This window comes from Dasypus novemcinctus, chromosome X (genome assembly GCF_030445035.2).
Source record: "Dasypus novemcinctus isolate mDasNov1 chromosome X, mDasNov1.1.hap2, whole genome shotgun sequence".
Lineage (NCBI taxonomy): Eukaryota > Metazoa > Chordata > Mammalia > Cingulata > Dasypodidae > Dasypus > Dasypus novemcinctus.
Window position 1 is genome coordinate 137,280,747 of NC_080704.1, and position 27,406 is coordinate 137,308,152.

The 27,406-nt window shown below is 36.9% G+C and overlaps 1 protein-coding gene across 1 annotated transcript in view; it reads right to left on the bottom strand.

The window, feature by feature from the left end:
- TENM1 (teneurin transmembrane protein 1) overlaps positions 1–27,406 on the bottom strand; it is a 1,381,582-nt gene that overhangs the window by 194,561 nt on the left and 1,159,615 nt on the right. The window contains exon 17 of the mRNA XM_058291548.2: positions 26,205–26,421. Within this exon, the coding sequence (XP_058147531.1) occupies positions 26,205–26,421 (217 nt within the window). The remainder of the gene's footprint in view (positions 1–26,204; positions 26,422–27,406) is intronic.

The following is a 27,406-nucleotide window of genomic DNA, read 5'->3' on the forward strand; positions in this document are numbered from 1 at the left end:
CTTGTCTTTCAACTCCCCTACTTTTTTTCTTAATATTTTTTATTAGAAGAAGTTCTGGGTTTACAGAAAAATCATGTATACATGTGTAAAATACAGGATTCCTATACCCCATCCCATCAATTGTAACAAATGCTCCATTTCCTTACTTTTTTATTCCTCATATTTTATGATCCTCTCCAATTTACAGCATATGACAAAGCTCCATAAAACTTATTATTTTTCATTTATCAGTATTGAAATTTATTTGTAGTATATTAAACTTTAAATGTTCTAAGATCCCCTGTATTGTGCTGTATTCACTCGCATTATTTACGCACTCTGTGTCATCCAAGACACAGATTATTTCACAAGAATAATTCTTAGCTCTTTTCATTCCTGGATTATTAGTATTTACTGTAATCTATGACCAACATCAGCCATTCAGCTTCAGTGTAAGTTACATACGTTTTGGAAGAGTATTAGAATATTCTTTTTAATTTGCAGAAACCTAGTATAAAACCTACTTCTCAGGCAAACTCTCCATTTCAAAAAGAAAGCTCTTGAGACTATTTGCTTCTCCAGGTGGCCCTTAGGGTACCTTCATACATATTCTTGGCAAGGAATGTACACTCTGCCACTTTGTTCATCCCACCTGCCATTTTGGGCACTCCTAACTTCTAAATTCAATTTCCTTAGTAATTGTGTATTGCATCTTTGCATCTGCTTTGTTTTTCCTGTTTCACAGAATCACTGAAATGTAGTTTCTCCCCCATTCATATTACGGGCTCCTCATATCAAAGGCAGACTCTATAATTGATCTTTTTTAAAAAGATTTATTTATTTCTCCCCCTTCATTCTTTTGCACTTGCTGTCTGCTTTCTGTGTCCATTTGCTGTGTGTTCTTCTGTGTCTGCTTGTCTTCTCTTTGGGTGGCAATGAGAACTGATCCTGGGAATTTCCAGAGTGGAAGAAAGGTGCTCAATCTCTTGCACCACTTCAGCTCCCTGGTCTGCTGTGTCTCTTATTGTCTCTCCTCTGTATGTCTTTTTGTTGCATCATCTTGCTGCACCAGCTCTGCATGCAAGCCAGCACTCCTGAGTGGCCCAGCACTCCTGCATAGGCCAGCATGCTGCACGGGTCAGCACTTTGCATGGGCCAGTACTCTGTGCCTGTCAGCACTTCACATGAGCTAGCACGCCATGCATTATGTGTGGGCCAGCTCTCTGTTCAGGCAAGGTTGCCTTCCCCAGATTGCCTCCTGTACGGTAGATGGGAGCCCAACTGCTTGAGTCACATCTGCTTCCCATGTATAACTCATATTTTTTCAAGGTTAGGTCCTTGCTGAAGTAGTGAGATGTATATTATTGGAGTCTGTCTTTGGTAGTCCTACTTTCTCTGTACTACTTTATCCTGATTGGGTGACACCTTATTTCTTGGTAGTCCTACTTTCTCTTTACTACTTTATCCTGATTGGGTGGCTCCCTATTTCTTTTCCCAGAGAGACTCAGGCTTCCTCAAACCACCCCTTAAATGAGGTAATCATACTTGGCCTGTCATTGGTCTTTCTTTTGGAAGTATATTGAGCTCTTACATTCATTTGCCACATTAAAATTACCCCCAGCCTGAATCCTAGTCATTCAAGGCCCTGTCCACTTCTGAAACCTTTTCAATTAAATTAAATACTGTCTAAGCTCAATGGACTTATACTTCAGGCCCTTGAGAAGTTATGATAACTGACAAGATAAGCAGTTGGTGGAGATATGTTAGCTGATGGAAGTCTTCTGCACCTTTTCAACCAGATGATAGAAAATACTATCTGGACTGCCATCAAACAGACCCTACATGTGTGTACAGCAGTTATGTGAGTACCTGGTGTGATTGTTTTTTGTGTTAGGTTTTGTGTATGTGTGTGTGAGTACTCTTAATGGCAGGCAATGCATGTTTCCCATCTTTTTCTGCGGCTCTCCTTTGATTCACAGTCATGGATGGGGTGCAGCGTTTCCTAGAATCTTTAAAAACAAGAATCTTTTCCTGCTGTTATGGGTTAAAGCAAGATACCTTGAGCTTAGATGGCCATGTCCAATGTGATTTTAAAAACATGTATGGGGAAATTCACCCCTCACAAGTACGTCTTTTCCTCTTCTTTGGAGAATACATGCTGCTGCCAGGCTGTCTATCTGCTGTCATTATGCTAAAGCAGCAACCTCAAAGGAATTGCTTCTTCACTGATCTAAATGCTGCATCCTCCAGGTGTTTGGAGCCTGGTCTGTAGAACAGAACATCTTGGGAAATGCAAGTCAGAATACACTTTACTGAGAGCCTTATTTACCTGACAAGCTTAGCTTGTTAGCTCTGATGCAAAAGGTCTAATTCATTCTATATTTGCTATTTTCATGGTTTGGTCAAATTATCCCTAGGCTTCAATCAGCTCTTGGTTCCATTCTCCTCTTCCCCTATTTCTTGTCTTTGTCTTTTGTGTCAAATTTCCAATATTCATTCAACACCTCAGGCAACAACATTAACCTCAAGCACAAAAATTGATTTGAAAAACAAGGCTGAAAACTAAATTGCTAAAAGATGTAATTTACATCACAGTATTTCTGATGAAAATTTTCCTAAGGAAAATGAGACTCAGGGCTAAGGAAGTTACATAGCTATTTGCTTTTGTTGCGAACATGGTCATAAGCAATCTTTGAACATTCAAAATCAAGGACCTGGCCAGCAGGGGATTAGCAGCAGGTAGGCAAGTTAGGATGTTTGCTCCATAGGAAGGGATGAAATCTTTCACACAGCTGACAGCTCTGGCTAAGAGATAGCATTGAAGGGGACTGGGCTGGGAGAGTCCACGTAATTCCTCTGCTCACTAGTGCTTGAAGCCCGCCCTGTAAATTCTTTTATGAGTCGTCATTTGGTTTAAGTCTTCAGGGGTCAGAAACCTGCTGCATACGAGGTGCGATATGAGGAGCCTCCAGACATCTTCACTGTGAGCTCTCATACCCTAAAATCCCAGAGATGTTGATTGTCATTTGGGCTAAAGCACTGTTGCTTCTGTGGTTCTACTGGAAAGCAAATACCTCTAAGAGGTTGGTACAAATATTTTAGGGGCTCCCCCTAAGCCGAGGTCTTCAGATGTTCCTCTTTTTCACTGCCATCACATAAAAAATAGAACTTTTCTTTAGTATGTAATTTTGGGATGGTGGCGTTGGGCTTCAGTTCTTTCTGATAATCTTTCTCTTGTATAGACCAGTGGTTCTCAAACTTGATCATATATCAGAATCCCCTGGAAGGCCTGTTAAATGAGGTTGCTGTATCCTACCTCCAAAGTTTCTGATTCAGTATGTCTGAGGTAAGGCCTGTGATTTTGCATTCCTTAGGTGATGCTGATGCTGGTGGTCCAAAGATCAAACTTTGAGAACCACTGCTCTACAGAGAGTAAGGCCAGTACACATTCATCCAATTAGGGTATATGAACTCCTGAAGGGGGAAGCAGGTGACATAAACCAGATAAATGCAGTCAAATAAACAACTGATTCACAATCATTACAAAATTTGTGAGGCATGAATTTTTACTCTTCCATATAAAACTCTGAAAAAAGCTTTACAACTGTAGTTTGGAAGTCACATTAAAACTCATTTCAAAGTGATGATTGGACTACAAGATGAACTGCAGAACATCTTCAAATCCCAGAGATTATAAAGTGGAAATCACAGAAATTACAGTCCCAAATAAGTGTCAACACATCACCCCCCATTATTCTCATTACACTATTCTATTGAACTTGTCATACTCTGACTTGGATGAAATTTATAGATCTGTTTATCTTTCCTAGAAACCACTCAAAGTTGGGGACTATGTGCTTTTCTTCTCTGTGTCCTTCCTAGTGTCAGGTGTACATAGCGTGTACTCAAGAAAGAATTTCAACTGAAATATTTTTTATATGAGTTTGTAAGATACGTTGAAAATATACCTTCCTGGCACTACTTCAAGGATTCAGAGACTAATTTGAGGTTCCTCTATGACAGATACCTTACAGTTCATTAATTAGAAACCAGCATTCTGGATTGTGTATTACCACTTTCTTACCATGAGAGTTTTTATTTGGTAAATTGACAACTTCAGGGAATTAAATAGTACCCATGTGATCTGGAAGAATGAATGAATAGTCCTCCTCAAATCTTTAATTTATATACACTAATCCTCTTGTTCCTTTCTATATTATCCTATAGTTATGATTTGGTACTTCATAATTTAAGTACATTTGAGAATTCTTCTATCCAGATATTTTGGAAGTTTCCACACAACACATGCTATTTTCTGATATATGCTATCTAATCTGGTACAGCACCATGAAAACTCTATGTTATAGCATAAACCTTTTTTCTTGTTCTGAAAATGCAAATGCAGTGAATGTTCATATGCAAAATATCATTAATTTTTACTTAAATATAGCAAGCTGATTTCATCCTGCTCACTTGGTCACTAGCCCAAATAAATAATACTTACCAAGTGAGCAACATTAAAAACAGCAGTATGTGACCTGAAAAATGCTCCCCCACTGAACAGAAGATTGACTTTCATGTTTCCTCCTGTATTGCAGTATCAAACATACCACTTGGCCATAGCAACCTGCAGCTTTGTTGTACAACCATTTCATGTTCTTCTCTTTGTAGCACACCCATTTTAGAGTGCTGTTGAACTTTTCCTTTTGTTAATAAATGTACCACCAAAAAAAAAAAAACAGCTGGGAGCATTAACCATCAACATTCTAGGACTCTGGTAAAGGCGATGCTATTGAAAATGCAGATAGCTTTTTAAAACAGAATTATTTTTCTCATGGTTAGTGATGTTTCAAGTAAAACAAAATGGGGGCACTCACCCTGAGGTAGGGTGGCTATTTTCCCATATGGCCTGGTAATTGCTTGTTTCAAGTAGGCTTGCTTTGGATGCCTGAGAAGATCAAGTGTTTTTCAGCAATAAGAAACCTGACGACACAGTCACATTTTCAGGGTTGTGTAAATACCAATTTGCTTCATTTAGACACATGATTATTTTTGTTCAGAATTTGAATTCTTAAATATTTGTCCTGAAAGCCCTTGCAAACTCTTAAATAGTCTCAAGTCTTTTTTTGTTTGTTTGTTTGTTTTTTGCCTGTTCTGCACATTAGTCAAATGGTTTATTTTTGTAATCAACTTTATGGAGTTTTATTAAACCTTTTAACCTCTCCTGTCATGTCACTTCTCTGTGAATTTGCCTTTCAAATAATGATAATCATTAAATATAGGGCAGGTCCTTCTGGTTGGCTATATCCTCTTCTATCCACGGAGCAAACAATGTGCCTAGCTCTATTCATACCTGTGTTCTAGCTCTTGTTCACTCATAATCACCACTGTAATTTTTCCTAAGAAACAGAATTACTCTATGCCTCAGTTGCTCCTTATATAAAATGGGGATAATAGATCTCTGTTGCTCTCCTGTGTTACCTCACAGAAATGTCATATTAAAAAAATAACTCGGGAAAATGATTGCTCTTTGAACTGGAACTTTCAAATTACATTATTCTATTTTCTACCCTGAAATTTATTAAATTAGATATTTATTATGTATAAATAAAATATTTATTAAGCCCTTTGCTATAAGCCTGTTACTAGGACAGGGATTTTCCTTACCTTATTTCATTTAGTCTCAACATAATCCTGAGTAGGCACAACTATTACCTATTGTTTTTAAAATAAGGAAACAGACTCAGAGAAGTTATAAAACTTGAACTTGTTGAAGATAATAGAGCTAATAAGTGGTGGAGTGGGGAAGTCTCTTGACCTGGACTTTCGAGAGCCTAAGCCATAATGCAGGTCTTTCTTAGATGTAAATAATATGTTATATGTGAAAAGAAAGTGTTCACCAACAAAGATAGTACAATCTTTAGGACATCATTAGCAGCAGAAATATACCGATTGTTGAGCACTTTCCATGTTCTGGGTGTGTAGTGGAGATGAGCTACAATAGGCCATTCTTTCTTTCTCCCCAAATTTTCTTTCCCTTTGACCTTTCTAGGGACAAATTGAGATAATATAACCATGTAGAGAGTCACTGAAAGTAAATAGTATGGATTAGAAGTTGGTAATAAGCATTTGCACCTTCCAATTTTTATCCTTACTGAACAATGTGTAGGATAGGTAAAGTATTAGAAAATATTTATTCACACTGAAATAAGCTACAGTTTTTATTACTAATTGCAATTATTATGTATCTCAGAACATCTGACTTTCAAAATACCATAAATTATCAAAATACCATAAATAATCATTGAACAGCTTTTTGAAGATTTTTGCTCTGATTTCTTTTCATTCTTATTTGCCCAAGAGCATTTACAAAGAAGTGAAAGCCATGCATTCTTTCTTTTTGGTGCCTTTTGGTGTTGACTGCTTATTTCAAGAGCTAGTCAGCACCATACATCTTGGAATCCTCAGCACTTTGTAATTTTTTAAATGTGTCTTAAACGTATGTTTCCTGAATTTTAGCATTAGATAAAATGATTGCCTGATAATCCAGAGATCCAGTCTTCACATGTGTAACACTTCCACACAAATGAGATCAAAGTGCTTTACTAGTAGTAGCAACAACCTTATTTCTCACTTAGGACAACTGCAGAGGTGATAAGCAAAGGAGTTTGTTCAGGCAAAGCAACATGGAAAGACATACAGAATCACGAGATACCATGGTTGAAACAAACCACACTTTGGTTCCTTTTCTAAATGTGGGCGGGTCATGTTCAGTTCCTCTTTAAAAAGAAAGGTGAAAAGAAGTAAATTTAGGGATATTGGTGAGTTATAAAGAGTTTACCACAGTTCTTATAGTCTTTTCAATTTATTCAGCAATTATCGCATTGTGTGTTTATCAATCCCTAGTGTGTTTTTCACCTTCCTGCTTTAAAAAATATGCAAAATTATGATACTGGCAAATAAACTTAGAGGTCCTTAACAGATTCGTGAAAAAGCTAAACGGGAAACATATAGACTCAAATTTATACCTCAGCAATGCTACAAATGATTATGTTATAGACTTTCTGGAAGTTACTTATAGATAGACAAAACTGTGAATGTTAATTCCATGAATGCTTGAATCTCTAATAACATTGTACTTCCTTATAAATATTCTTAGCTATAGGCTTTTCTTTTTTCCATAATTTGAAATCAACATGTGATTCCTAAATTTTAGATTTCTTTTTTGTCTCACAATATTTGAAGATGATCTATATTTTTATCCCTTTCATGACTACTTGGTCTAAGGTTTATGCGATTTCTCTTCCAGAACCCATTTAGTTTGTCTGAGGCATTCAGATTCTTTCAGTGTATTCCTGGAGGGCAGACACCTCATTCATTAATCAGTAAAAGCAGTACAGTAATCAGTATATAGTGATTCCTTGATAAAGTGTTGTTGAAGAAATTAGCTATACTACCTTTTTATTGCACATAATGCCATAGAATCTTTTGATCCAATGGGCTTTTAAAAGTCAGGAGCAAGATCCAGCTTTTGTGAAAATCTATTGCCTAAGGGGCTGTGTGGTGGGAAACATTCATGCAAGGTTCATCTAAAAAAATAGTTGAGACCTTTGTTCTAGTATAACCTCCTCAAAGAGGTTTTCCCCAATCACCTTGCCTAAAATGATCACTCTCTAACCCTTAACTTTTCTTTATCTCACTTGACAACATTTTTACCTACTTGACATGTATTTTTTCATTATTGTCTTTTTTCCTCACTGGACTGTATAGGGGAGGGGACTTAGTTATAGTTCAGATCCTAGCCCAATGTCTATCAGGTAATGAATAATTTAAACCAAGTAAACATTGTAATGTTTTTAAATATCAAGAATGAAATGATTGATCTTCCCAAATATAAATTATTTTGAAAGAAACGGTATGATATATTGTTATAAATGGTGTCAAAGTGTGGTCAATGGGAAAAAAATGATGATTGTTTTTCCTTGCATTAATCTATTTAGTTCAAACATTTAACATTGTAGGAAATAATTTATTCGTAGTCCAAATAGCAGAGAATGAAACTGTTTGAAATAGTTAACCTGCTTACTGTCCAAATAAGCTTTGCATTTTTCTTGCAAGTAACTCTTTGTGTCAATTTTAGCAGCTCTTCAATCTTACTTGAGTCAATTAGTCCCTCCTATAGATTATTATTGTAAATTTTATGTTTGGTCTCACTTTTGCAATGGTTTAATGCCTTTGCCTTATTTGTTCAAAAACCTTTTGTCTGACACCCATTTAAGTGATCTATCTGCCTCATCAAAAACATGGTTGAATTTGACACCCCTGAGTTTATGAACTCCAAGCTCCCTTAGAAACTTAATGCTCTTTGATACACAGAACTTATTGCTATTTGTAAATATTATAATTATTTATGTATTTACTTGATATTTTGACAGCCTCTGTAACTAGAATATAAGCTCCATGAGTAAGGGAATTGTGTTTCCTTTGTTTGCCTGCATTCCTACACTTATTTTCACAGAGTAGGTACTAAAGAAATACATGTTGAATGAATGAGTCCTTAATCTCATCATTCTTAAAAAATGAATTGTTATCAAGGTATTATATTACAGTAGGGGAGCAGAGGAGACTAGTATATCTTCTAGAAACACTAACATTTTAATAAAATATATCTTTTATAAAAACAAAAATTAGTATCTGTCTATCTCACCAACAGCTTCTGCTACAATGACAATCTTCTTACAATCTTCCCCTTAACCAGAGTCTTGGGCCAATAAGTCATTTTGCCATTCACAGGACATCAAATGGCATAAAGTTCTGGCTCAACTAAGTGCAGGAAAGCATGTTTTATTAAGCAAATTATGAAAAGTAATTATGGCTGTTACCAGGTATCATGAATAATCAGGAGCATGAATCAAGATTTTATTATTAAAGAAGGTGCAGTAAAGAAAGGGGAGGGCTTGGGTAAGTAAAGAGTTTGTCAAGAATTCCATGCTCAAGACATTCATAGTACTTTTTATTATTTTGGGGCACTTCTTTTACTGCTTTGGTTTTTTTTCATGAGAAGAAATAATAACGTAAACCAAAGTGTGTCAGTTGACAGCAGTCTTCCTTGTGACTTCCTGATATTGCTCTTTGTTTTCTAATGTATTCTTGGTACTAAATTTTGATTTTCTAGCCCAGTGAAAGTAGAGATAATTATTGAGACTTATACAAAGTTGTAAATGATGTGAATTATTGGCAGGCTGTGACAGTGGTATAGTGTCATATAAGATAAAAAAAGTAATTACTTTGCCACTGTTATATTATCGCTTCATTTTTTATGAAATTTTTCCTGTGCTATTTGGAGAACTGTAATCTGAGCTTTAGGCTGGTTCTACATTTGGAGATTGACTCACTTGAGGTTCTAATATCATCTGTGTATTTTAGGCAATCAAAATGAGTTTTTCATTAACAAATGTGAGAAGAGTGCTTCAATATTATTAAAACTAAGCTATTTACTCACTCATTTGTTTTTTTACTTTCTCTGTGCCAGATATTCTTTTAGGATCTGGGGATAGGGTGAGGACAACAAATTCTTTGATACTTCTTTCATCAAGAAGGGGGACCAATGTCCTCCTCTTGAACCTGAGCAAAATCTGTGACTCTTTTGACCAACAGAATATTGCAGAAGTCACACTGTGACAATTCGTAGATCTAGGCTTTAAGAAACTGGCAGATTCCAATTCCTATTCTTGGAGCACTCATTCTTGGGACCCTGAACAACCATATAAGAAATCTTACACAGTAACATTAAAAAAAAATCCTTGGAGCTATAAAATACAAACAGTGAACCCTAAGCTAAACCATGGACTATAGTTTACAGAACAATTATAAAAATGTGCTACCATCAATTGAAACACATTTTCCACAACAATAAAAGGTATTAATAATAGTGTGGTATATGGGAATCTTACACTTATGCATGATTGTACTGTAACCCCAAAACTTCTCTAATAGAGAAAAAATAAATAACTGTGACAAATCTAAGACTGTCTGCTATGTCAATATGAAGCCCAAGTAGCCAAAATAGAGAGAACTTGTGTGGAGAGAAAGCTGTTCAGCTGTTGTAGTCCCAGGTATTTGAGTCACCACAGCTGAGGTCCCAAACATCACAGAGCAGAGACAAGCGATCCCAGCTACGACTTGTCTGAATTTCTGACCCTCAGTATCATGAGATATAATAATAAAAAATTTAGTTCATTAAGTTTTGTAGTCGTCTATACATTAATAGGTAACAAAAACAAGTAGCAAACAAATCAGGCTTGGTCCTCTTCCTCACAGAACTTAAAAGTTTAACAAAATAATGTGAACTATTCAGAACTAACATTGTATACAACAGTGTGGACCAAGAAACTGAAATACAGCAACTTCAGTTTGACAGGTCCTGAAGAAACACAGAAAGTTTTAAATAGAAGAAACCCATCATCTTGCATAAACTCTTAATATCATAGCTTGTTAACAGTGCTCTAATATGTTGTACTAAGTTTGACCCCAACTCTAGCACTTAGTCATTTCGTCTAAGGGTAGGCATTCTTCCAGGGATGGGTGGAAGTGGCCACCACAACTATAATTGTAAATTTGCCTAAAAGGCAAATTTTAGGTCTTTAAGACTTGTCTAAGTGATAAACATAATAATCAAATGCCTCTCAACATACACATCTCATAAAGGTGGGCTTTTTCTTCCTACTATGTGGAGACCTAGATTATCTGATATGATTGTTGGGGCATAATATACTAAAAGTTAAGACCCATTGCCTTAGAAAAGTTTATCAACCTAAGATGTGGGGCAGAGTATACAAAAATTCATTCATAAGATGTATACAGGTTACTCAGTGACCTAAGAATGGAAATATCAATCTATTAATGTGGTTTCTATTTCATGCTTAGTCATCTTTTTTTGTTCTCATTTTAAACCAAACAGTAAATGTTTGAAGAATAAGCAAAACAATAATATTGGATTTTAAAAGACTCTCAGGGAAATAGATCAGAAAAGAAAAAGAAAACTTGAGCTCTTTCCAAGAAAAGATGTAGAGATTATGCAGACCAAAGGTCACAAACTCAAGTGCAAGCAGTGCTAAACAGGACCTGTCAGGTGTAAGGAAAACAGTGAGTGGTGAATTAGTGAGGCATGCTCCATCCAGCTTCCCCTCACCTCCAGACCCCTTATGTCATGAAAATTAATCCAGGGTTGACAGGCTTTGTAAATTTTCTAGAGAAGCATGACATTCCAATTTTGTGTCAGATCTCCCAATTTCTAAATGTTGGGCCAAGCCAAATAAATCTGTGGGTTGTTATTAAGCAATCTCTGATGTAGATGCTTGACATGGATTGATGTGGGGATAAACCTCTCACAGTTACAAAATAGACAAATGAGGTTAGCCAGATCTTGCTGTCAGCGGTTGCACTAATCCTGGTAGGGTTTTGTTTTTTAAATACACTTCTATTAGTAATGCAAGTGAAATGTCTGTCTTTGCAAATTACTGCTGTCATGTAGCTTGATGTACTCTTGCTTTTTTACATATTTATAAAAACCTTTTACAATAATAATAGCGATTAAATAATTAGATACTGAAGATCAAAAATGCTTCTGTTCACCTATTCACATTATTAAAAAGTAATAACTCATACAAGGCACATAGAATATGTGGTTTACTTTGTAGCCATGTTTGAAGAAGATTGAAAATGAGAAAGAAACTTGGGATATAAGGTAAATTTTATCCAGGGAAAAATGGTAATGACAAGGGTTTGCTAGAGACTCTACAATGGTAAGATTGCATGTTCACAGGGATTTTATATCATCATGGAACACAAAAAGTAAACATTCCTTGTGATCTCATGTGCCAGTGCAGCAAATTAAAAACAAGAAAATCCACTCTCATTTGGATGCACATGGATGAACATTTATTTAACCTTTGTGTGTCCTTGCAACAGTCACTTGTATGCCAACATGTTCAGTTCCAAAAGTGATGGTGGTAAAACTCAGCAGTGTCATCTGCATGAGCCACATTTTTTCCAATAGGTTAAGTAGCCTCTCAGCAACACCTTCTTTACCTGCCTCCTGGGTATTTCTCAATTAGGTAGCAAAAACCCAAAAGCAAAGTGGTTCTACTGTTCATTGCATATAAGTGTTCTAGATCTGTCCATGGAAAGCAATCTTATAGTCAAGGATGTTTTAGGGCTATAAGTCTTTTCAAGATCAGGTAGTTCAGCTTTCTATATAGCCAAAGTGGCTCAGCAGAGTGGTTTAAAGAAAGCAGGTTCTAAATGCAAGCCTGTCAGGGTTCAAATCCTTGCTCTGCTATCCATTGGTTATGACCTTGGGCAAGTCATTAACTTGACATATCTGCTTGTTTCCTTATCTGAAAAGTGATGATAATAATAGTGCTGACCACTAACAGGGAAGTGAGGATGGTCAACCACCACATCAGGGAACTGAGAGTCTACACTGCAAGCAGGAGAATCCCATCCATCAAAAATGTGGGATCTAAGTTCCTTCTCGATTTAGAGGTGGAGTGGACATCGCCATCCCAGGGTGCTCAGGATGGAGGAATAAAATATGGATTAGAGTTGAGTTACTGGTATTCGACTATAGAATTATTATGACACTAGCAATGGAAGAAATTATATCATTGATGTGGAGACAGTGGCCACAGAAGTTGAAGGAGGGAGAGGGAAAAAGAGGTGTGATATTGGGGAATTTTGGGGACTTGGAGTTGTCCTGAATGATATTACAGGGGCAGAGGCAGGATATTAAATATCCTGCCATAACCCACTGAATGGACTGAGAGAGAGTGTAAACTGCAACATAAACTATAATCCATGCTGTGTAGCAATGCTCCAAAATGTACACATCAAATGCAATGGATGTAAAATACTAATGAAAGAAGTTGTTAATGTGGGAGGAGTGGGGTGTGTGGGGAATGGGGTATATGGGTACCTCATATCTTTTAATGTAACATTTTGTGTGATCAATGTATAATAAAAAAATAGTGCTGACCATATAGTGTTATTGTGAGGATTAAATGAGATAAAGATTAAATGAGATAAAACATGTAGAAGCGGATTTGGCCCAACAGATATGGCATCCACCTACCACATGGGAGGTCCAAGGTTCAAACCAAGGGCCTCCTGACCTGTATGATGAGCTGGCCCATACGAAGTGCTGATGCGCACAAGAAGTGCAGTGCCACGCAGGGGTGTCCCCCTCATATAGGAGCCCAAGTGCAAGAAGTGTGCCCCGTAAGGAGAGCTGCTCAATGCGAAAAAAGTGCAGCCTGCCCAGGAATGGCATTGCACACATGGAGAACTGACGCAGCAAATGACTCAACAAAAAGAGATACAGATTCCGGTTGCCACTGACAAGAATACAAGTAGACACAGAACACACAGCAAATGGACTCAGAGAACAAACAACTGGGGGTGGTGGGGGTAGGGAAGAGAAATAAATTTTTAAAAATAAATAAATAAATCTTTTAAAAAAAGCTTACCATGAGACCTTACATATAATAAGTACTCAATAACAATTTATGTGTAACAAAAGGTCAAATTTATCAAGTCAGCCAATTGTTTTCTTCTGCAGAGAGGAAGTTTGTAAATGATGTCATCAAAATATACTAAATTGAACTGGATTTTTAAAAATCACTTGGTTTCTAAGTTTCTTGTGTTGACTCAAGTGCCATTTTCTTTGATAAATTTGGTCCAAGTCAACGGACTTTTTAAAGGACAAATTGAAATGGGGCTGCTATTATGTAAAGGGAAAGTTGCAAGAATAGCTGCAACACAAATTTGCTGGCTGTGTGATGTTGGCAAAGTTTTTAATCTCCCCAAGCCCCAGTTTCTTCATCTACAAAATGCATCTAAGACAAATACATACATCATTGGGCTATTGTTAGTGTAAAATGAAATAAGATATTTTCAAGAGTACTATACAGATGTAAGAGATTGTAACTATTTTGTATATATATATATATATATATATATATAATATATATATATGATGATTTATATAACCAGAGTTGGATTTATTTTACCCAAAGATATCCTGAGTAACAGGATGTGCATGTGTTGATTTTTTAGAGGAAATAGATTTATATCTCTTGTCCTCAGCTACTTCCCTTAGAAAAAAGGCTATACTTTTTCTGACAGAATAGATATGTCTGTAATAGCTAAGCCTACTGGATGAAGGAGACCAGTAGTTCTGAATTTAAATGTGAGTTGTAGAGCCAAATGATAACTGGGAGCATTTTACAAAAGAATGAGGAAAACACAATCAAATCAGGAAGAGGAGAAAGGCATTAACTACCACAAGTAATAGATTTGTTCACTCTGAGGGTGGCTGGCAGGTGCTGCTGAAGCATAAAGCTGAACCGCAGGGATTTAAGTTCATCTTTACATTTCTAAGTTTATTGCTCAAACGCCCTGCTCTGGGTCACAATGACTTCTCTCCTGTCTCTCTTAGGTCCTGACTTTCTCCCTATACTTGAATGCAGTGAGTAATTTAACACATCTCCATGTCATGAAGGTTGTTACTTATTTTCAATTTCTTTGATGGACTTCTCCATAAGCATGGAGAATGTTACAGGGTTGATGACTTACCTCTACTATAAACAGGAAAATAGGGATAATGTCTGTGTTTTGTTCCTTTTTTTCCTCTGGTATACAATAAATATGTTTCCACTATCTAAATAATTACTTTGGTTATACCCCATCTGAAAGTCATCCCAGAATTATACTGAGTTGGGAGAAACATTTCAAAATGGGGAAGGCTGAATCTTTTAGAAGAGGGAAAACTTTGATTAGACCCCTGGCAGAAAAGGCCTTTATTATGATGTATTGGCATTTGGTTTTGAGTTCTGTTAGAGACCTAAAAAGTCAGTATTGCACAATAATTAAAATAATGGAAAAGATTTAAGTTTCAATGACAGTTTCACTCTACAATCTGGGAAGGAGCTGAAGTGCTTTAAATTTCCATGCACAACTTTTTTCACCATTTTTTTTTACTGTGTATAGATCAGAATAAAGATGTAACTTTTTGGTACACCTCTGACTCTGGGAATGTGGGTGTCAGAGCCAAGACCTGCAGGTCTCGGTTCCTTTTTCCAGGTGGCAAATCTGAGTTCATGTGGTGGGCAGTCCCAGCATCAAAAGAAATCAACCCCAAAAATAAAAATACAAAAATAAAATCAATATCAACTTGAAGGGTGGCATCAAATTATTCTTAACTGCCAAGAAGATAGCAGTGAAGGGAGCAGCAGGGCTCAACCCTCTTCTATGAAACAGCAAATGAATAGGCAGAAACTATACAAAATAACTGTTCTGGGGCTGGAGTCCGGAGGAGTACTGTACAGCGTTCATAAAAGAGTGGAACAGTGAGATGGAGAAGCAGCAGCAAAAACTTTCAGTGAATTACTCTTGCATCAGGGAATGGTGCCCATCTTCTACTCTTGAGACAGGAAGCCTCTAGTATGGCTCATGACTGACTGCTGTCATTGGAGAGGGTCATGAAGGTCTTCTTCCCTGGGAAAAGGTAGGGCATGACTGAGGGCCAAGCATGGCTTCTGATCAGCAATTTTGGATAGCTTGGTCTGGCTCTGAGTTTTGTTTCTTGCCTGTCTGAAATAGGGATTCCCATGGACATAGTTTCAACAATACACAGTGGAGGTGGAAAAATACACACGCCCTCCTAGGGCTATGTAAATGTTTGCTGAAGAGCACCACCTTGTGGGCAGACCAAGAAAGTGCATCTCCATGAAACCAAAGCATCTTTCTTATCCCTTGCTAGGGTCCTTTGGACTACTCTGTGTCCCATTTATGAGTCCCTGAACTTGTTTCATCACTTAAAAATGGGTAATTTTTAAGATCTACAATATGTTTAACCGAGAACCAAAGAAGAGCCATAGTGCAAATCCAATCAACAATAAAACCCTAAGCAAGAGAAAGAAACTGACCATTAGAGGAAACTCACTAGGATCAGTTGCCTAGACATCAGCAAGAAATTACAAGCCATACTAAAAGACAGGAAGATATGGACAAGTCAAAGGAACAAATTAAACTTTAGGTGAAACATAAGCTGCAAAACAACTAATCATTGATATTTAAATACATATCTTAAGGATATCGCTCAAGCAGTTGGGCACCTGCCTACCACATGGGAGGTCCTGTGTTGGGTTCCTGGTGCCTCCTAAAGGAAGACAAGCAAAAGTGCAAGCTGACTCTATGAACTCTATGGCAAGCTGATGCACCAAGCTGATACAATGAAGAGACACAGCAAGGAAACAAAATGAGAGACACAACAAGCAAGAAGTGGAGGTAACTCAAGCCAATGGGTTTCAGATTCAGTTCCTGGTACCTCTTAAAAAAGAAGACGAGTACACAACAAATGGACACACAAAGTAGACAGAATGCAAACAACAAGGGGGGAGGAGAAATAAATCATTAAAAATAAATAAATAAGTAAATATCCTAAATAAATTCAAGGAGATGAGGCAAAATATGGCTAAAGAGAAAGAAGATATTTAGAAGACACTAGTAAGCATAAAGAAGAATTTGAAAGGTTGCAAAAAAAAAAAAACTGAGCTCCTGAGAATGGATGAGATTAAAAATGTGTGGGGGCATTTTCAGGATTTGGAGTTGACCTAGGAGATGCTGCAGGGACGGATGCTGGATGTTGTGTGTCCTATCATGGCCCACTGAGTGGTCTGGGGGAGAGTGTGGACTACAATGTGGACCACTGTCCATGTGGTGCAGCGGTGCTCTAGAATGTATTCGCCAGGTGCAGTGGATGTGCCGCAATGATGGAAGAGGTTGATGATATGGGAGGGGTGGGTGGGTGGGGTGGGGGGTTTATGGGGACCTCATATATTTTGAATGTAACATTTAAAAGAAAATAAAGAAGAAAAAAATAATAGAAAAAAGAGAAAAATACATTAGAGGCATACAACAGAATATTTAAACTGGCGGAAATCTAGAAGACAGGATATCTAAAATTGAAAAGACTAGAATAGATAGAGAAAAGAATGGAAAAAATTGAGTAGGGATTCAGGAAATTGAATGACTGCATGGAGCACATAAATATGCATCATGTGTGTCACAGAAGGAGACAAGAAGGGAAAGCGGCAGAAAGAATATTTGAGGAAATAATGGCTGAAAATTTCCCAACTCTTAGGAAAGACATAAAGATCCAAGTTCAGGAAGCACAGTGTATTCCAAATAGAATAAATCTGAATAGATCTACTTTGAGACACATACTAATCATAAAGTAAATGCTAAAGATAAAAAGAGAATCCTGAAACCAGCAAGAGAAAAGCAATTCCTCACAAACAAGGGATGCTCAATAAGACTAAATGCAAATTTCTCATCAGTAACCAAGGAGGCGAGAAGGCAGTGGTAAGATATATTAAAGATACTGAAAGAGAAAAACTGCCATCCAAGAACATTTTATCTGGCAAAAATGTACATCAAAAATGAGGGAGAGTTCAAAATATTCACAGATAAACAGAAACTGAGAGAGTTTGTTAACAAGAGACCTGCTCTACAAGAACTTCTAAAAAAAGTAAACTTTAATCCATGCTATGTGGCACTGCTCCAAAATGTGTTCATCAATTGCAATGAATGTACCACACTAATGAAAGAAGTTGTTAATGTGGGAAAAATGGGAGGTATGGGGAGTGGGGCATATAGGAATCCCCTATTTTTTTATGTAATATTTTGTGTAATCTATGTATGTTTTTAAAATAAATAAAAATATATTTAAAAAAGGAAAAGTACTACTAAAGGAGTTCTGCAGCCTGAAAGGGGAATAAAAAGGAGAGAGAGGATTGAAGGAGAGTGTGAAATGAAGATTATCAGTAAGGATAATAAATGTTTAAAATGTCAGACAAAAATAAGATATGAAATATAGAAGCCAAATGATAAAATGGTTGAAGTAAGTACTGCCTTTATAATAATAACATTGAATGTTAATGGATTAAACTCCCCAATCAAAAGACACAAACTGGCAGAATGGATTAAAAAATATGAGCCATCTGTATGCTATATACAAGAGACCCACCTCAGACCCATGGATACAAATAGGCTGAAATTGAAAGGTTGGAAAAAAATATTCCACACAAACAGTATCCAAAAAAAGAGCTGGGGTAGCTATACTAGTATCTGACAAAATAGACTTTAAGTGCAAAACTGTTATAAATGGCATTATATATTAATAAAGGGGACATGCTACCAAGAAGAAATAATGGTCATAAATATTTATTCACTTAATCAAAGTACCTCAAAATACATGAGGCAAACATTAGGAAAACTGGGAAGAGAAATAGACATCTCTAAAATAATAACTGGAGATTTCAGTCCCCCACTCTCATCAATAGATAGAACATCTCAACGGAGGATAAATAAGGAAGCAGAGAACTTGCATAATATGATAAACAAACTAGACCTAATAGATATATACAAACATTGCACCCCAAAATAGCAGGATGCACATTTTTTGTGAGTGCTCATGGATCAATCTTAGGATAATAAACCAACATGTCTCAGTAAATTTTAAAAGATTGAAATTATACAAAGCACTTTCTCTGCTCATAACGGAATGAAGCTGAAAATCAATAATCAATAACAAGTGGAGAATGGGAAAATTCACACATATATGGAGGTTAAATAGCACACTCAGTCAGTGTTCAAAGAAGAAATTTCAAGATAAATCAGTAAATCTCTCAAGAAAAATGAAACAAGAAGACAACATTTCAAAATCTACTAATGCAGCAAAGGCAGTGCTGAGAGAAAAATTCGTGACCCCAAATGCCTACATTAAAAAGAAAGGGAGAGCCATTTCAAAGGCCTAACTGCACACCTGGAAGAAATAGAAAAAGAAGAGCAAACTAATGCCAAATCAAGCAGAAGGAAAGAAATAACAAAGATTACAACAGGAATAAAGGAAATTGAAAACAAAAAGTAAATAGAGGGAATCAACAAAACCAGAAGTTTGTTCTTTGAGAAGATCAATAAAATTGACAATGTGAGCCGACGTCTGCAGGGGTGGAATCTATGATGAGCTGGCGGTAAGTATGAGCACAAAGAAGAGATAAAATGGGGGCAAGGGGTTGCCTTCGGGTGGGGCTTTGCGGGTTTGAGGGGGGGCTGGGGATGGGCGGAGGGGTAATATTGCCCCAAAAATTGGGGGGAGGGAGGGGCAACATACGAACATAAGAGAGTGTCAGGTGTTGGTTGAGAGTAAAATGCTGAGAAAATCGTATCAAAATATAATAGGAGGGTTACCTGTTTAGGATGCTCAGAGGGGATGGTCTGATGCGGGACAGACTCCTGGGGAATGGCTGAAGGCTCATTTTGCCAGGGTGGGTTGTACCATTGGGTAGAGACCCAAGAAGTGAGAGTTGAGGTGGACCCACATCCTGGGGAGGACTAATGCCATCAAATAGAGAGAACTGTATCTCTCGAGAGAAAGGGTGGCTCCCAGGGCATTAAGGCAGTTGAGCAAGTCAGGCCCTGAACACTGCTGCAAGTATCTCTGAATGTGGCTCCTCGGGAAATGGAGATTGGCTGTCGCTGTGGGCCCCAAGGAGAGGGGAAAATGGATGTGGAATGGATGGAACCAAGGTAAATGTGGGGTAAGAGAGGAGTTTCGCGAGAGTACATGAGGATGAATATAAAACATGTAATATTACACCAAAAACATATAGGGGACGACAGACTAATAATGTAAACCATAATGTAAAACATAGGATAACTAAAAAATTTAGAAAACTGTATATCCTAAAGTATGGACCATATTGTAAGCACAGATGTCACCTTGTTTGAAAGCTATTGTTTTGGAGTCTGTACATCAGTTTCAGGAAATATGATATGAATAAGTTAAAAGATTATCACTGTGGAAGCGAAAAGGTTTTATGGTGGATGTGGGGAGTACTGTATATTGTATATATGAATTACTGTGATCTAGGACTCTTGTGAAGAGAAGCTCAATAATTAGGAAAAAAGAAAAGAAAAAGATAGGATGTAGAAATTTTTCCAAATCAATATGTACTCTAGATCTAACCTTTAAACTCATCGCTATATTCCATTTTACTAGTACGGGAAACTGACATTATATTGGGATTCACTTTACAGGAAATTTTGGATCACAGAGTGGTTCGACAATAGCGGCGGAGGAATACTGGTATAGGATGTTATTGACAGGCTATATATGGTTGACAGGGAGTTATACAGGGCATATGTCCAGGGTGCATGGTAGTGTTTAGATATACTCATAGTGGAAACAATTAAAAACAACAGCTGGGGGGGTACTGGGTTCCTGGCCGGGGGGGCTCTGTTGTGGTCCCTAGGGGAGCAGCAGCAGTCCCCAGGTGCAATGGTAAGAACCAGGAAGGAATGAGGGTCCAACAGTGGGCTCTTGATACTAATGGCTATGCTTGTGAGCCTATACACCTGCAATAAGAACAAGGCCTAGAGCAGCATTGTGCCTGGGAGTTTCCTCCTGACAGCCTTCAAGTTACTCAAATGTGGCCAGTCTCAAAGCCAAACTCAGCATGTAGATGCAGTGCATTCCCCCCAGCGTGGGACATGACACCCGGGGATGAGCCTCCCTGGCACCGAGGGATCACTACCAAATACCAGCTGAAGATGCAACTAGAAAATGACCTTGAATTAAAGGTTCAATGCGGATCAGCAGAATATCCCTGTCTACATATAATAACATGACTTTAAAATGCTGTTTGACCTAATGTAAGGGGGAAATGGAAAGGAGAAATGAGTTTATATGGCTACGAGTCTCTAAAAAAGAGTCTGGAGGTTGTCAGAAGGATTGCCCTTTTGCACAACTGAGCAGAGTCTAAGAGACAGATAAAGTAGATACAACCCCAGGTATTGGTTCTTTTGAGGGATAAAAAAAAACCCATGGGTTCTATGGTCATGGCAGATGGGGTTCACTGCCATGTCAGATGGCCCTTCTTTGGAGGTGGTGTTTCTGCGTGATGGAACTGGACTCAGAAGGGATCTCTTTTCACAAGACTTTCATGCTACTTTACCGGAATTGTAGTTGGTGCTGGGGTTTAAGATATATCTAGGGGATTTGAATCTCTGGACTGACAATATGATAGCCAGGCCCTGAGCTTCAACAGACTTCAGCTCCTACACTCTGATTTATTGGACCTACCCCACTCAGCTAACATGGAGTTGAAGAAGGTCAACCACCACACCATGGAGCCTAGAGTGCCTACAACTGAAAGCAGGAGGATTGCATCCAGTATCCACGTGGAATCTAAGCCCCCACTTGACATAGATGTGCAATGGACACAACCAATCCAATGTCCACAGAGAAAATGTGGCATTGGTGTGGGAAGGGTGGCCATGGTGGATGCTGGGTGCGGGGAATGGAAGGAAGAGATGAGATGGGGAGGCGTTTTCGGGACATGGAGTTGTCCTGGGTGGTGCTTCACGGACAACTGGATGGAACATGGGAGAGTGTGGGCTATGATGTGGACCATTGACTATGGGGTGCAATGATGTCCAGAGATGTACTTACCAGGTGCAATGGATGTGTCATGATGATGGGAGAGAGTGTTGCTGTGGGGGGAGTGGGGGGTGGGGGCAGTGGGGTTGAATGGGACCTCATATTTTTTGAATGTAATATTTTTTTAAAAAATGAATTAATAAAAAAATAAAAAATAAAATTGACAAACACTTTGCTCAACTGACAGAAAAAAAGAGAGAATATGAAAATAAATAAAAACAGAAATCAGAGAGGGAGCATTAGTACTGACCCCACAGAAATAAGAAAGATCATAAGAGGATACTATGAACAAATGTATGCCAATAAATTAAACAGATGAAATGGACACTTTCCTAGAAACACATGAGCAACCTATACTGACTTTAGAAGAAGTAGAAGACATCAAAAAACCAATCACAATTGATGAAATTGAATCTTAAAAACCTACCAACAAAGTAAAGCCTGGGATCAGATGGCTTCACAGAAGTCTAGCAATCATTACAAGAAGATTTAATAATAATCCTTCTAAAATTATTCCAAAAATTTGAAGAGGAGGAAAAAGACCTAATTCATTCTTTGAGGCCAATATCATCCTAATATCAAAGCCGGATAATGATACTACAAGAAAAGAAAATTATATACCAATCTTGGCAATGAATATAGATGCAAAAATCCTCAACAAATACTTGCAAATCCAATCCAATGGAGAATTCAAAGAATTATATGCCATTATAAAGTGGGTTTTATCCAAGGGTGGCTCCACAAAAGAAAATCAATTGATGCCATGCACCACACTGACAAATAAAAGGGGGAAAAAACTGTACAATCATCTCAGTTTTGAGTCAGAAAAGCATTTGACAAAATCTGGCATCCTTTTTTGATAAAAATATTCTGAAAGATAGGAATAGAAGGAACCTTCCTGAACATCATAAATGGCACATATGAAAAAGAAAACAAACAACCCAGAGCCAACATCATACTCAACAGTGAAAGACTGAAAGTTTTCCCTCTAACATGGAGAACAGTTATTACTGTTGTTGAGTATTAAGCTGGAACTTCTAACTAGAGCAGTCAGTCAAGAAAAAGATATAAAAGTCATCCAGACCATAAAGTAAAAACACAACTTTCACTATTTGCAAATGACATGAGCCTATATTTAGAATATCCTCAAAAATCTACAACAAAACTACTAAAGCTGACAAATGAGTTCAGAAAAGTGCTGGGATACAAGTTCAACTTGCAACAAACAATGGTGTTTCCATACACTAATAATGAGCATTCCAAGGAGGAAATCAAGAAAAAAAATTACATTTTCAATAGCAGCCAAAATAACCAAATATCTAGAAATAACCAAGGATGTAAAAGATCTGTAGTCAGAAAACTATAAAACATTGCTAAAAGAAATCAAAGAAGACCTAAACAAATGAAAGGACATTCCAGTTTCATGCATGGAAGACTAAATGTCATTATGATGACAATTCTACCCAAGGTGATTTAAAGATTCAATGCAGTCCTAAGCATAATTCCAACACCCTACTTTGCAGAAATGGAAAAGCCAAATATCAAATTTATTCAGAATGTAATGGGCCCTTGAATAGCCAAAAACATATTGAAAAGGAAGAAAGAAGTTGGAGGACTCAAAAATCCTGACTCTAAAGCATACTACAAAGCTACAGTGGTCAAAACAGTATGGCACTGGTATAAAGATAAACATTTGTAAATGGAAATGAATTGAGAGTTCAGGAATAAAGCTCACATGTATGATCAATTGATTTTTTTACTAAACTGCTAAGGCACTCAATTGGGACAGAAAAATATCTTTAAAAAATTGTGGTAAGAGAACTGCAAGTCCATACCCCCATGAAAGGGGACCCTAATACACATTTTATACAAAATTTAACTCAAAATGGATCAAAACCTAACTATAATAGCTTATATTGTAGTTTACACTCTCCCCCAGTCCATTCATTGGGTTATGGCAGGATATATAATGTCCAGCACCTGTCCCTGCAATATCATTTAAGACAACTCCATGTCCCCAAAATGCCCCCACATCACATCTCTTCTTTCCTCTCCCTGCCCTCAGCAAATACCGTGTACACTTTCTCCACATCAGTGCTACAGTTTCTTCCATTACTACTCACAATAATTCTATAGTAGAATACCAGTAAGTCCACTCTAATCCATATTTTAGTCTGCCATCCTTTGGACCCTGGGATTTCTACACTGTATTATTAGTCATGTGTATATTTTCTTGTACAAAATAAACTAAATATAATAGCCAGGACCATAAAACTCATAGAAGAAAATGTAAGAAAGCACCTTCAAAATCTTGTGGTTTCTTAGACTTAGACCCAAAGCATGAGCAAAGAAGGAAAAAATACAGATAAATGTACCTCCTTAAAAGCAAATACTTTTGTGCTTCCAAGGGCTTTATCAAGAAAGTGAACAAGCAGCCTACTCAATGGGATAACATATTTGGTAACCACATATCTGAAAAGGGTTTAATATCAAGAATGTATAAAAAATCCTCCTACTCAACAATAAAAAGACAAACAACAACATTAAGAAATGGACAATAGACTTGAATGGAAAATTTCCCAAAGACGAAATACAAATGGCCAAAAAGCACATGAAAAGATGCTCAACATCACTAGCTATTAGGATAATGCAAATCAAAACCCCACTAAGATATCATTTCATACCTATTAAATTGGCCACCATTAAAAACAGAAAGCTACAAGTGTTGGGGAGGATGTGGAGAAATGGGAACACTTATTAACTAATGGTGGGAATGTAGAATGGTACAGCCACTGTGGAAGACATTTTTATGGTTCCTCAGAAAGCTGAGTACAGAACCGCCATATGATCTGGCAATACCACTCATGGGTATACACTCAGGAAGGCTGCAAGCAGGGAAACACAGACATTTGTACACTTTTGTTCATAGCAGCATTTTTCACAATTGCCAAAAGATGGAAATAACCCAAGTATCCACACGATAAATGAATAAACAAAATGTGTTATATGCCTACAATTGAATATTATTCCACAGTAAGAATAAATAAGTGAAGTCCTGATGCATGCGATAACATGGATGAACCTTGAGGATATTATATTGAGTGAAATAAGCCAAACACAAAAGGACAAATTTTGTATTATCTCACTAATATGATTTAATTTTAATGAGGAAAATCATGGAGGTAATAGCTATAATATAGGTTACCAGAATATAGAATGAGGGTAGAGAATGGAGAGCTGATGCTTAACTCATGCAGAAATTTTAATATGGTTATTAGGAAGTGATTGAAAATGGATAAAGGTGGTGGTAGCACATTATCATGAGTGTAATTAACAGCATTGAATTGTGAGTGTGAATGTGGTTGAAACAGGAAGTTTAAGGTTGTGTATGTTACTAGAAGGAATGCTAGAGATTGAAACATGGGACTGTATAACATAGTGAGCACTGTTGTGGTTGATGAATGTGGTTAAATATAAGAATGCTTTCCCATGAAGGAGAACAAATATACATCACATCTAAAAATGTCAATAATGGGCTAGCATATGGGGAAAAGTACACCTAATGCAAGCCATGGACTACAGTTAACAGTAATATTTTAATATTCTTTCATCAATTGTAACAAAGGAACCACACCAATGCTAAGTTTTAACAATAGGGGTATATAAGGGGTATGTATTTTATTTATTTTTTGTTTGGAGCAATGAAAATGTTCTAAAGTTGTTGTGGTGATGAATGCATAACTGTGATTATGCTGAGAGCCATTCATTGTACACTTTGGATGGATTGTATGGTATATGAATAAAACTGCTTTAAAAATGTAATTTTCTTAGATTGTAACCGCTATCATTAGAAAATCTTGATGAAGATATTCTAATTTGGAGGTGGATAACTGAGCAGGGTGGATGCATACAGGAACTTCTGAAAAAATATTTTACATGTTTTTCTTTTTAAAATTCCAATTGGTAATAGTCTAGATAGCCAGTAAAAAATCAATTTGTGGAATGAACAGAGGATATTTTTAACAGAGTAGAATATTGACTTCAGTGATTTACTTACATTTAGTTGTAATTAGTAAAATACATCATTGCTAAAGACAAAGCAGAGAATACAGACCTGCTAATTCATGTTGTTACACTTGAAATAAATGATTCTTTTAAAAATTTTCACCTAATGGGTTGGGCTTTGGTCTCAGGTTTTTAGCGACAATACATGAGTTTGAACTTTCTTATAAAGACAGATTTTCACAAGACTTGCATTGCACTTCAGGATGTCAAATTCACTCAGGGTTTTCTTATGGAAACATTTTTCATCGTGGAATAAAATTTATAATTTATCTTTTAAAATTTAAGGGTTTTTCAAGGGGTCACATTCAGAAGCTAAAGAATAAATTTATGAATTTTAGTTCCCTCCTATTTTTGTCACTAAAACCCCTCCTATACTTAACTAAAAATAATACCCATCATATATATAAATTTTATAATTTCTGATTTCTAGAAATGAATTTTCTTCTTTAACTATTAGATAAAGGCTTGGGCATTACAGAGAAGTATTTACCCTAAAAAAGAAATGAGTATGGATCATGTGGAAAAGGAAGCAGCCCGATCTATAGAAGATATCGTTCTTCATAGTTAAGGAAAAACATGTTCATACTTAAACATATACCTGCTGTCAAATGAGATCTCAGGAGGAATGACGTGAGTACTGTCCTTGCCGATGAGGAATTTGATTCGATCATAGAAGAGTCTTGAAGTGTGCTGAGAGAAGAGGGGTTGGCTTTGTTGAATAAGGTCAAGAGGATCTGGCGAGCCCTGACAAAGAGGACTTATGTAACAGTTGCTTTGCTGACAGCAATCAGGGTCCACACAGTCGGTCAAACCATCTAAAAAAATAAACAAACCAATTTTGATATTTAGCTTTAAGAGAAGCAACACAGTTGATAATATGGATAAATGGAGAAAATATAAGGGTGTTTGCAACTCAAGGATTTTGAGTTTAGAATCTGTTTAATTTGCCTAGTTTTCATGAATTATCACCCATATGGTGCATCAGAGAAATTCAAACTTTTTGTCCATAAATCTTTCTTTCCTGAATTCTCCAGCACTTGTAGATTGTACTACGTAGTCTAGCATTTGAGTATTCTGTTAAGTATCATTTGTTATTAGAGTTTCCTTCATCCTTAGTGTGAACATTGTTCCAGAATAGGAAATATTTCTTATAATTCTTTTGAATTCCTCACATCTAGTATATCTATGAGCACCCAATTAATAAATACTGAGTTTGTCTGCTTTTAAAAAAATCCTCCCAATATTTTTGTCTAGTGGTAATTCTCAAAAGAGAGGTTGGCATCCTCATAGTATCTAGATAATGATTTAAAAATACATAGTTATCTGGAAAGCTCATTTTATAATGCATATTTTAGTCCTACCGACTTAATCAGCATTTCTGCAATGCCCAAGATAATGGACACGTAATTTGGGTAATTATGAAGCACACTGAAATTTGAGAACCACTTGTTTAGGAATTTGTAGAAGCAATGAGAGCTTACTTTTTCCTAACAGCATATATCTGATGCAATAATTAATAAAACCCCAGGTGTACGAATGTGATGATTCACTCAATTCAGGAGTCTTGCTTTAAACTCTTGAATCACTGTTGTAAGAAGAAAAAATCACAGAGGCATCATTATTTTGCACAGAAGTGATGTAGGGCACAAGGGTTATGGGAAGATGGTGAGTATTGATAATATAATAGGTGTAAAGAGCTATGTTAGATGTTTGGGGATGTAAAGAGACAAAGACCCTTACCCTGATTTCAGGAGCTCAGAGCTTACTAGGGGAAATAGGTGTGTAAACAGCTGACCTTCT